A 12,519-nucleotide genomic window follows, 5' to 3' on the forward strand; every position below is an offset into this window, starting at 1 on the left:
TAAAATTCATGCAGAACCACAATAGTCCCCAAATAGCCAAAACAAACTTGAGAAAAAGAACAGAGGTAGAGGCAACACACTTCCTGATTTCAAAATACATTATAAAACTACAGCAATCAGAATGGTATCGGCATAAAGACAAACATACGGAACAACTGAACAGAATAGAGAGTATAAAATAAATTCAGGCAAATCTAGTCAGATGATCTTCAACAAGGGTACCAAAAATAAGAATATATAAATGGGTAAATGATAATTTCTTCAACAAATGGTATTGGGAAAACTAGATATTCACATACAAGAATGAAATCGGACCCTTACCTTACACCATAGACAAAAATCAACTCAAAATAAATTAAAAACTTAAACATAAGACTTGAAACCATGAAACTCCTAGAAGAAAATATAAAGGAAAAGTTTCAAGACACTGGTCTTAACAATGATTTCCTGGATGTGACACCAAAATAGCAGGCAACAAAAGCAAAAACAGACGTGTGGAACTACCGCAAACTAAAAAGCTTCTGCACAATAAAGAAAATAATTAACAAATTAAAAGACAGTCTACAGAATGAGAGAAAATATTTAAAATCCACATATTTGATAAGGGATTAATACTTTTAAAAATTAGGAAATCCTACAGCAAAAAGTCAACAGCAAAAAACACACAAATAGCCTAATTTTAAAATAAAGGTTTAGCCTATCACAAGCATAGCTCACTAGCCTCATTAAAAATATGGGAAAGTAAGGAATCTGTGTTTATCAAGTGTCTAGAAGTACATAAAGAAAGAAAGGATGGGACACTTTCTAGACAACACTTCTTTTTCAAAATAGAACTAGTAATGGCCATAGCTGTCCAAGGGAAACATAAGAAAATATGTTTCAGTGAAATACACTGGTCCTGGAACACTCTGAGACACTATGCTGGGATAATGGGAAGAGCACAGGTTTCAGAACCAGAAAGACTGGGTTCAAAATACCAGTCATTTATTTTATTTAATTAATGATCACTTATATGACACTATGTGCCAGGTATTAACTCACTCTATTAACTCATTTAATTACCATAACAGCCTCATGAGGTAAGTTACTATTATTGCGCTCATTTTACAGATCAGATAAAGAAATGAGGGCCCACCAAAGTCAAGTAATTTGCTAAGGTAATATAGCCAGTAAGTGACAGAGCTACAATCTGAACCCAAGGAGACTGATACCAGAGTTTGTAACCTTGGGCCAATTATTTAGTCTCCAGGAGTCTCAGATCTATCTGTAAAAAAACAAAAATAAAGGAGTGGATCATTGGGATTAAATGTGGTAACTCTTGCAAAGTAGCCAGCCTGGAATCTAGGACACAGTAGACACTATTTTTACTCTTCCTTTCCCCTGGTGAGCAAGCAGAGGCCTATGATTATTGCAGGATGCTCAATTTGGTCATAAGTGATAAAGTCATGAATTTACAATTAAAAAAGAAACTAGCTTAATTCAGCCTATAGTATTAATATGCATAAATATGCATTAACAGATATATAATTGACAAAGAATTTACTACTATTCAATTAAAAACTCAGTGGGATATGATATTCACAAAAGTATAATAGTGTAAGAGCTGTTCTTATAATTTTAACATTTCCCAATGTCAAAACAATGCTAGAGATAGGTCTAGACCTAGTATACTCTACCTGTAGCCAAAATTTTCATTAGAAGCACAAAGATGAAAAGTTTCTCTGAATTTTGCTCTTTCTATTCACTTACACTCTCCAACCAAAGTCCTGCCAGCCATCACCCTCTCCAAGAGGCAAATTCTGACATTAGCAGTTCTGAATCTTTCCTCAGAATGCCATTAACACCCTACACTTGTCCCAGTCATTCTGGCATTCTCTCTTGTATTCCATGTAGACATGTGGTAGATAAAAGAGCCATCTGAGATAATACTGCAAAGGACTGTGGCAGAAGGGTAACTGGACTCCCTGAGGTAGGTGAGTACACTGAGGCTATTTTAAAATGAGATCTAAAAGAACCAAAACAGATATCAAAATGGTCATCTTAGGGGTAATACTACAGAAGGCCAAAATTGTTCCTAGCAGGTTAAAGTATTACAGAAAGTCCCTCTTCAGATAAGAACATACCTTTATTTGGGGGGGGGGGGGGCTTACGATCTGTGAGCCCTTGACAAGTTACTTGCTTTCTCTACCTCTCAAGCTTTATCTGTACAGTGAGGATAATAATCATACCTGCACTTCACAGGGTTGCTATGAAGGATAAAAGAGCGTATTTAAAACACTCAGAACACACGCAGCACATAAAGAAATGTTAACTATTGTTATTACCATTTTTGTCAAAATCATCCTCACTGTTATCAGCACTACTGTTACCACCGTCGTCGTCATCTACCAGGAAACTGGTTTACTGCCGTCTCTCACTTTCACAGGTTCATTTTCCCAACACGGCTGACGGCATCGGTTGTTAAAGCTCTCTTTACTTTATAACCCACTTCTTGTCTAAACATTTTTCCAGTCAATAATTTTTCCTCTATCCTGAAGTTTTATCGTAAAACTTAGCACTAGTACTGAAATCACAGCAACTAAAAAGTTAAATGAATAAATGAATACAGAAAAGCTCATCTCATTTCTCTAGGTGAAAAACTGGTTCAAAAATGAGATGTAAAGCATAATACATGCATTGTGTAAGTTTACTTCCTAACACACCTAGTAAATGAGATGTTCTCCTCATTTATTATTTTTTCTTTCTTAAATGAATCACTAAACAAAGAACCTCAGATACTAACCCAAACAGGACACAAAGTCAGTTTGCTATGATGAAGGCTCAGATGAGTCCTGAATTCAAGCCCTGGTTCTTGCTACTAACTAGGTATATGTTATTGGACAAACCGTTGTATCTATTTGGATCCAAATTTCCTAATCTGTAAAAGGAAAAGGTAGATTAGATTATCTCCAATTTTCCTTCCTGCACCAAAAGTTTGTGATTCTATAACCTACTATTTTATAGAAAGTTTAGAATTTTCAATTTTCTCTTATTTCTGCAGTGAAAGTAGATTTCGCTTATTACCCCTTTCTCTCACTAGATGGTGCTATCTGCACATTCATTCAGGCTACTGGAAGAAACCATCCAGCAGTGTCTCTCAAGGGGGGCACTGACAAGCTTTTGGGCCTGGACAGTTCCTCCCTCTGGAGGGCTCTCTAGGTCACTATGGGATATTTAACATCCCTGCCACCACCAGTAATGCCCACCTCTCCAGTCACTGTGACAATCAAAAACTGTCATATACAGTGCCCTACTAAGAGGCTGTCCCTCAGCGTAGAACCACTAAAAGAAAATTAGTTTTTTCATATTATAAAAAACAGATGCTCAAAAATAATTCATGATTTAGCTGTCTGTGAAGTCAAATAAACAAAAGTCATTCCTGTAAATGACTGTAAAGTGTCAAATTCTCCTTATAGTAACAAATGAATACACACACAACAAAATCAAACATTTCACAGGACATCTTTTTGTCAGCTGACAACTGGACAGCTAGTTGTTATTCAATGCTTAAGTCACACCTCAGTCCTACCAGCTTTTATATCTGTCATTGGTTATTTACATAATGATAAATATAAATGAAAAATTAAAACAACTATAAGAATGTAAATATACAAAATAAACGCACTCACAGCCCACAGCAGAGCAGACGTAGAGTGCTCTAGAGAAGGCAAACTGTCTATTTTGAGAGAGGCCTCGTGAGTAACTTGATTTTAATAAATCTTCCATATTCTGTTTAGCCCTTGGCCTTAAAAGCCCATAAATCCAATGAGACAGCATATGAGCAATAGATCTGTCTCTCAGGAACAGCCTCCATTAACCAAGCTCACAAGACTGACATAAAATCAGAACGCCAACGTACTAGTTTACAGCAGTAAGTGTAACTACCCAAACTACAAGGGTACAGGGCACTTGTGTCCTCAAGTCAGTATGTTCTCTCCCTCAGGGGCATGGTACAGAGAATGCCAAGCTTAATCAAAAGGCTGCCTAATAAGGACAAAATTAGGAGTAAGAGAATTCTGTTATGTGATCTGAATACTAAATGGTAAGAAGTTAAGGGAGTCTGATGCATCAGTGTCCAAAAAGAGGACACAAGCCACAAATAAGAATCAAGTGGATATCCAAATTAACCTCTGAAACAGGTACCATCATTATTCCCATTTTTCAGAGTAGAAAACAGACCTGAAGAGGTTAACTGATTGGCCTACAGTCATGCTGAGGAGACCAGAGCTCAAACCACAAAAAGTCCTTAAATCCTTAAAATTGCTACTGAGCAGTCTCTACCTACCTTCCAGTTTTATCACTTGACATCAGTGCTCTTGAAATCTATCTGCATTTCAGCCATACAGAATTTTCAACTCCTGGACTAGGCCATCATTTCTCTTGCCTTTGAACATTGCTGCCGCCATGCCAAAAACACCGCCATCAGCATCTTCACCAGGCTAATTATCACTTGTGTAAGTACTGCGATCCCTACTTTCCAGTAAATGGTAGGCACACACTAAATATATGTTGAACTAATAAATGAAAATCAACACAACAGATCAGAGAAAAGCTATGTACATCAACTTAAAGAGAGCAACACCTGGGCCTCAAAGATTGGTCTCCTAACTGCTTGTATTAACCAATATGAAAATGAATTTGTCAATCAGAAGTAGGGGGCTAGTCAGTCCAGAAATGGAAGAATTTGGTGGCAGATGCTGGCCCATGTCCATCTAAGTCTTACCTTGATAAAGTGAGCATCATAGCTCACTGGACCTAACTCTTATTTGCAGCAGGGTAGAGGATAAAATCAGGCGAGGATGATTGAGTCAATGAAAACTACAGTGAGGTTGGTGCATAAGTCCATGTAAAAGATGCTGATAATAAAAATGAAAACATAATGAGATATACTTTATGGACAGAACTACCAGGACTTGGTGAAAGATTATGTGTAAATGATAAAGAAGAGGGAAGTACTAAGGAAGACTCCAGATTTTCTCCAAAAGCAACTGAACAGAAGGTGGTATAATTATGGAAAAAGGGGGACTAGAAGAGAAATAGGTATAAGGAGAAATCAAAGATTTAACATTGAATATATTAAGTTTGAGATACTTGTGAAACAGAAAGAGTAACAGGCCAACATTTGAATACAAATGATTAGAAGATTCATGCTCTTAGGACTTTAACTGTGTGACTCTATGATGTAGGCCCCATTATTGTTTCTTTCACACTGATGAGGAAACCTGAAGTACAGAAAGGACAAACAACTTGCCCAAGGTCACAAAACTAGTACTCTCTCGGGCAGAGCAGATTCTCAACCTTCGGCAGTCTGGTTTTAGAGCTCACTCATTATCAGTACACTGTAGTGCTTCTTTGGCAGCTGATTAACAACACCCCAACACACACACACACACACACACACACACACACACACTAAGGGGACTCCAGAAAGGTTCAGTACTTGGTTTCACAGACCTTGTGAAAAGTTTCTTAGTGCCTTCTTATAAAATAGGGACAGAAAATCATGAATCACAAATTTGGAAATCTGCACTCCCATCCATGAGAGTAACTAGTACTGGACCTGTCCTCCCAACATGAACAACTATAAAATTGAGCAGAATATATGAGGCACATGTTTTCAGGTACTAGACAACAGGCAGGATAAGCCTGTGATCCCAGAGAGAAGAGAAACATGTAAGTGATCCCTAGATTTGCCCCTGCTCTCTGCCCGGGGGCAGTTGCCTGACCACAACACAGGGAGGTAGAACCCAAGCAGAGTATGATGAGCTTGGCTGAGCCAACATGTTAGAAGACAGAAGTTTAAGGCTTTAAGAGTGGCTGGAATTGGTGGGGCAAGGTATCAGAAAGCAGCTTGCCCCAGAAATTGGTGCAGAATTTACTCAGTGATTCTGCAAATTGCATTTTGTCAAAATTTAAAATGCTTACTCTGCAAAAATATCCCTGTTAAGAAAAAGAAGAGCCACAGATGAAGAAAAATTATTTTCAAATTACATACCTAACAAATGACTATATACAGAATATGTAAAGAACACTCTGAAGTCAATAGTAAGAAAACAGACTAAATATTTTATAAGAAATCAATAATGTCTAAACATAATGAATCAATAAAATACAAAATAAATGCATTATGTAGGAATATAGAGGTAAATATGAGCTAAAAGAAGTTATGATTTTCACCTCTGGGGTATAAGGCTGAGGGCAGTGAGGGCTGTTATTTTCTATTATGAGTTTATAACACTAAATGACTTTCTATGTTATAATTAAATGTGGACCTACACTCACAAATAGACACATATTTTTTAAAGGGGAGTACAGTTAATAGGATCAAATGCTACTAAGGGAAAGAAAAAGATAAAGGTGGCTAAGTAAGCATGGGATATGACAACATATAGGGAGACAAGCTGACCTTGAGAAATATAATTGTGGTAGAGGGGTCGCAAACTGGACTCCCTGTTGGATCCCATTGGCCTTTTATTTATCTTTGGGTAAATACCACATTGTCATTGCAGCTATGTAATAAGTCTTGATATGTGATAGTCTCTGTCTTCCAATGTTGTTCTGCAAGATTGACTTGGCTATTCTTGGTCCTTTGCTTTTTCATATCTATTTCAGAATCAGCTTGTAAAATCACCCATCTATACAAAAACATGCTTGGGATTTGATTGGAATTGTGTACACTGAATATAGATCAATCTGGCGTCAGCTGACTAATGTCAATAGCACAGAGTCTTACAATCCATGGATGGTGTATTTGTCCGTTTATTTAGATGTTCTTTAATTTCTTTTAGTGATGTTTCGAAATTTTTTTGTGTATAGAACTTACACATTTTTTTTAGATTTATTGCTAAGTGTTTGACATTTTTTTGGTGCTATTATAAAAGGTGTCATTGAAAAAATAAATTTGCTTATGTATAGAAATACAGTTTGTTTCTATAATTGACTTTATACCCAGCAACCTTACTAAATTCACTTAACTCTAATAGTGCATAGATTCTTTTAGGTTTAACATATACACAGTTGTCTGTGAATAATGACAGATTTATTGCTTCCTTTCCAATCTATATACTATTTTTTTTTTTTTTGGAATGGTCAGAAACAGACTAACACATAGCCTCCCACATTTATGATGAAGAGACACTGAAGTGTAGTGGAGAAAAGACAACTCTTCAATAAACAGTGCTGAGTCTATTACATATCCACATGGGAAAAAAATTATCTTGACCACTTTCTTACATTTTAATATGAAATTTTCTTTACATGTTCTTATTTTAACAAAATAAAACTTCTTGGAAATAAAACAGGAACATTTATTGAAATAAGTAAAGATTTCTTAACCAGAACACAGAATGCACTTACCTAAAGGGAAAATTTCATAGACTGTATAGTACATTAAAATTAGTTAATTCTTGATAGAGCCCATCTATGGCCCATTATCTGGAAACCTCTTAATCTATGCAGTCTGATAAGTCACTTAATCCTGCTTATGTAATATTCAAATAGCACTGCTTTTGTGAATAAGTAATATCTTGATTTATGAAATTCAATACATAAATAACTCCATAATCCATAACTCATAATGAGAAATTCACATAACAGTAATTTTCAATAGTTAGGACTTTTAATAACTACTGAAAACTCAACAAAGAATCAAATACAATTTGAATTTAACATGTGAAGTGGCATTGTTTTCACTCATTTTTAAAAATGCAGTTTTACTTCTAATGTTAAATCCTACTAATAATACTCAGTTATCACAGGTGATTAAAAATAGCAGCCAGGCATGAAGCGCCCTAGTAAGTCGACACTAACAAAACCAGCCTAAACCAGGGCAGAGGCCTGGAGCTGCTCTCTGGGGCCAGCAGAAAGGAGCCATCGGCTGCAACAAAAATAATCTGAAAGATACAGAGTAATAAGCCTCTTCTACCGTTTATTTAAATGGTAAAACTTCAGTTTGCTCAGCCATGATTATAGCTACAATAGGATAAATCTTTCTCCAAGTGGGGAAAAACAGCTACACATCAACTTACTTACTCAAAAAGCCTCTTTAGATCAGCAAAACAAGTGGAAGTAGTAAAGCAAAGATAGCAATAGCTTCCACACGGCACAGACTTGAAAAGGCATTAATGAAAACTTGTTTACAGTCCAGCTCTCATTCACTGCCCATGCCAAACCTCATTAAGACGACTCACATTTATCTTTCACTATGTGAAGGACACTATATATTCTCAACTACTAAATATTTTACCTTTGCAGCAAGCTGTAGTCCAATTTCGTCAGCTTCGGCCTCCAGTGTTCTACTGTATGGTCTATCAAACATAAACTAAGAAGAAATAAGAAAGAAAAGTTCCATTAATGCTATTTATGTCATAACAAAAGGATTAACAAAATGAGATTTTTTTAATTAATTTCATGGAGCACTTAGGATACAGTTTTTATGCTCTCCATGATTAACATTTAAAGAAAACCATGGTATAAAACAAAGTGCAGCCTTTATTTCCTCCATCAGAGATTAATATTTTAAAAGTATGGAGAATAAAGGAAAAAAAAAACCATGCTTACAACCTTCTGGAGAGTCCACAAGCATATAGAGTATTTGTATTTTTCCAATTATAATCTCCACTCACTACATAAAGGATTCCCTAAGAAAGCTTACTGATGTAGGCTTTTAATATGGCCAAGGAACATTCTGATCTCACAGTTTTAAAAGAAAATTGAAAAAATATAGCTATGTAATAGCCAGTAACACTAGTAGAGGATTTATTTCAGTTAAAAAATTAACCATATAGCAGAATGTTCTTTTTTGATATACTATCTTAATTTCCTCTTTGTTTTTTCTAAATATTGATTAGTTAGGAAAACGAACTTTTCTTCCAACTTCAATAAAAAAAATACAAATAGATATTGTAACTTTAATTTTCCTAATTACTTGTATTTATGTGAATGCTTTCCAGTTAAATTCTAATTTTCATTAAGTACTAAAACTTTGTAGAAGATGGATCAATAGGCAGGACTTTTGAGAAAACAACTATTAATTGGGGAAGCAATTTTTCAGAAGTAGTTACATGTCAGTGATGGCTAGAAATAATATAACCAACCTAATCCACAGCATATGACCATTAGATATGACTTACTTCCTTCTCAGTCATGTCTGTTTTAGGTTGCTGAACTATATTACATAGTGTCTTCACTCTCCATGAGCAGTCTGCAGGTGTCCCAACAAATCTACTCGTAGTGTAACTGATTTAAAACATTGGTTTTAAAAGAAGAGAAACTTAAGTTCAAGCCCAAATGCTGATACTTATTAACTATTAGCTTTGAGCTAATTTTATCATTAGCATCATATGTAAAATGGAGCAGTAACAGTACCAAACTCCTAGAGTTGCAGAGAGGATAAAATGAGCAAATAATAATAATAGTAAGTCCTACTTTTTGAGTCCTTACTTTGTAACAGATACTGTGCTAATTAAATGCTTTAAATCAGTGGTTCTCAACTGGATGCAATGTTGTCCCTCGGGGACATTTACAAATGTCTGGAGATATTTCTGATTGTCACAACTAGGGTTGAGAGGAAGGAAGGAGTGCTACTGGCATCCAGTGGGTAGAGGCCAGATGTATAGAGGCATCTAAATGTTCAGAGGCTACTGAACATTCTGCAATGCAGAGGACAATTCTCCACAACAAAGAATTATCTAGTCCAACATGTCAACCGTGCTTATATTGAGAAATCCTGCTTTAAATGTATCATTAAACCCACAATAATGCTTTGAGTTAGCCACTATTATTATTCAAATTTACAGATAAAGAAACAGAAACAGAGACCTATAGTAAGTAATCTGCTGAAGTTTTATAGAATTTAGGTCTAATAGAGATAAAATTCAAACACAGATCCTTCTGATCAGAGCCTATATGTTTAATACCCGTATGAAATTAATCTATAGTATGTATCCTAGTGCCTAATATATAGTAAGTGCTCAAAAAATGTTAGCTGTTAAAATTATTACTAATAGCTCTCAAAATCTCACCTGATGACACACTATGAGGACTGCTACATTATACCCAAATCTTTCAGATTACAAAAGTAATTCCCCAATGGTTAAGTGAGGGCCCCTACTTCTTCTTTCCTCTCTTCTTTTCTCTGACCAAAAACAAAGTTAGCAATTCTTCATCCTTAATAACTTCACTATCAGCATTCCCCTCTGCTCTCCAATCACAATGAGAAAGGCTTCTAGAGAGAGAAATATGTCCGTGTCACCAAAATTATTTGGAGGGGGCCTTGATTTAGGGAAAAAGAGTTCAAATAGAAGTAATCCTTACTTTAAGTTTAATTATTAAAGAATTATACTCAAGTAGCAGGATCATCAAGTATTTCAAAGGAGAAACAGCTTCAAGTTATGACCTAATCTTCTGATTCCATTACAGAAAAAGCTATCTATTGATAAATGAGGGGGAAAAAAAACTACATTACCTTCTTTGACATCCCAGCACATCAATGATAAAAATAAAATTCAAAATATGAGATTCCATAACCTAAGCAATAATCATTTTTTCTTTTTCCCTTTAAGAACCTTTATTTCAATATAAATGAAACCAAATGATACAGTAACACTGAATAAAAGACTTCGTTATTCAATTGCAGAGGCAATTTATCTCAAAGAATTCTACACATTAGATTCAAACAGCACCCAGATGGCACTCTGATGGGTGCTCCACAAATCACTGAATAAACAAATAACAGATTGTTCCTAATCAAACCTCCCAGGACAAGAGGAAATATTTGACAAAAGATATAAAATAAAATAATTAATTATAGTTAACAAAGCAATTATCAAGACTGCAAGACCCACCTACTTCACTAGTATGCTGTTCTGAACAAAATGGAGGACTTAACAAATTTTATCAGATGACTATCATTACACATAAGTACTAAAAACAAAAGTTAACAAACACCTATTAATAATATCCTTTCAATATTGCCCAGGCAATATTAGTTTAACCAGGAGTGAGGAGGTGAGGGTAGTCAAGCAGCTTCTGTCAACCCTGTGCCCATGGAAGTTTACAGATTTTACGAGTTCCTCATCGATATACAAATATTTGAAAGAAGGGAGAGTCATCCCATGAGTACATCACTGTCACTACGACAGACAAAAGTGGAAAGTTTGAAGATAAAGGAACAGAAGGAAAGAAAGGGTTTGTGACTGCATTTTCTCTCTGTAAGAAAAATAACTATGCCCAAAAAAAAAAAGTTAGCCAAAATTTGCTAAGCCCTTCTAACCCATCTATCTCCATCATTTGAGAGATGCAGTATTTTCTAATTTGAATGCTAATTATTAAGAATATCCTCTAAAAATGAGAAAACATAAAACACTAAAAGTTAGGACCCATATTTCATGATATGATTCATGCAAGATGTGAAAACATACCTAGCATTTTCTGCTTTATGGTAATACTAAAATATCCTCACCACAGGCCATTGCAAATTCAAGTTATTGTCTCAGACTTACCTCCTGCAATTTAGACTGTATCCACTGGCCCAAAAGTGCCAAACTATCTCGAGGACAAATGGCCCAGATCATTGTGAGAAAAATCAGACCTAGGAAATCCAATAAATGAGCCAAGCTAGCCTTTTCTACCTGAGAAAAATCAAAACAATGAAAATAACACTTAATAAATTCAGACAGTACATGCTTACATTTTCTAGTTTCATCTTGTGTAATCACATTAAAAATTACATGTGTTTAACTGAACTTCACCAAGTAAGATTGCAAGTTCTTTTCTTCTGTGTGCTTTATCCTGTCCCAGTCTGTTTTTCCTATCTCTTGCTTACATACTTATGTATTTATTCATTCATTCATTCATTCATTCAGTCATTCAACTAATATCTACTTGAACCACTACCATCACTCAGATTCACTGACAGGTTCATTAACCTACAGTTTCTTATATTAACAAGTATAAAAATTTTGTAAAATAGGTACAGTTGTTCCCTAGTTTATAAATAAACTATGATAAGAGAGGTTAAAAGAGTTGCCCAAATTCACACAGCTATTAGGAAAAGAACAAACCCAGCAGTTATAGTTTCTAATACAATCACTAAATCTTTTTTAATAATCAAATAAATGTGTTTATTATGGCTATACTTTTGGACAGAGACCAAATACTACCTAACAAATAAATCAGTTAAAGCAAGGAACAATTCAGAAAAATACTGGAAATTAATTTTAAATAGAAGTCTTTTGGATTTCATGAACTAATATATGAAGATTTATGCAAGTCTGCAACTTTATCAGCCTGGTATTTCCCACCAGGAAATTTAGTTATATGAATTTTTGTGTATACTCATAGCAGTAACCAAAAAAGTTTTCTTAAAATAGTTGTTTTGAGTAGTAATATCTAAATATAAGTTTAATGCACTGGATTGTTCATTGTTCTCCACTAAAGTTGATTAATAAATGGTATTGTAATGCTGATACTGATAACCAC

At 35.0% G+C, this 12,519-nt stretch overlaps 1 protein-coding gene across 1 annotated transcript in view; it reads right to left on the minus strand.

Annotated features, from left to right (window-relative positions):
- Window positions 1–12,519, minus strand: part of OMA1 (OMA1 zinc metallopeptidase) — a 51,822-nt gene that overhangs the window by 25,995 nt on the left and 13,308 nt on the right. The window contains 2 exon segments of the mRNA XM_032494394.1: window positions 8,285–8,359; window positions 11,541–11,669. Coding sequence (XP_032350285.1) covers window positions 8,285–8,359; window positions 11,541–11,669 — 204 coding nt within the window.

This window comes from Camelus ferus, chromosome 13 (genome assembly GCF_009834535.1).
Source record: "Camelus ferus isolate YT-003-E chromosome 13, BCGSAC_Cfer_1.0, whole genome shotgun sequence".
Taxonomy (NCBI): domain Eukaryota; kingdom Metazoa; phylum Chordata; class Mammalia; order Artiodactyla; family Camelidae; genus Camelus; species Camelus ferus.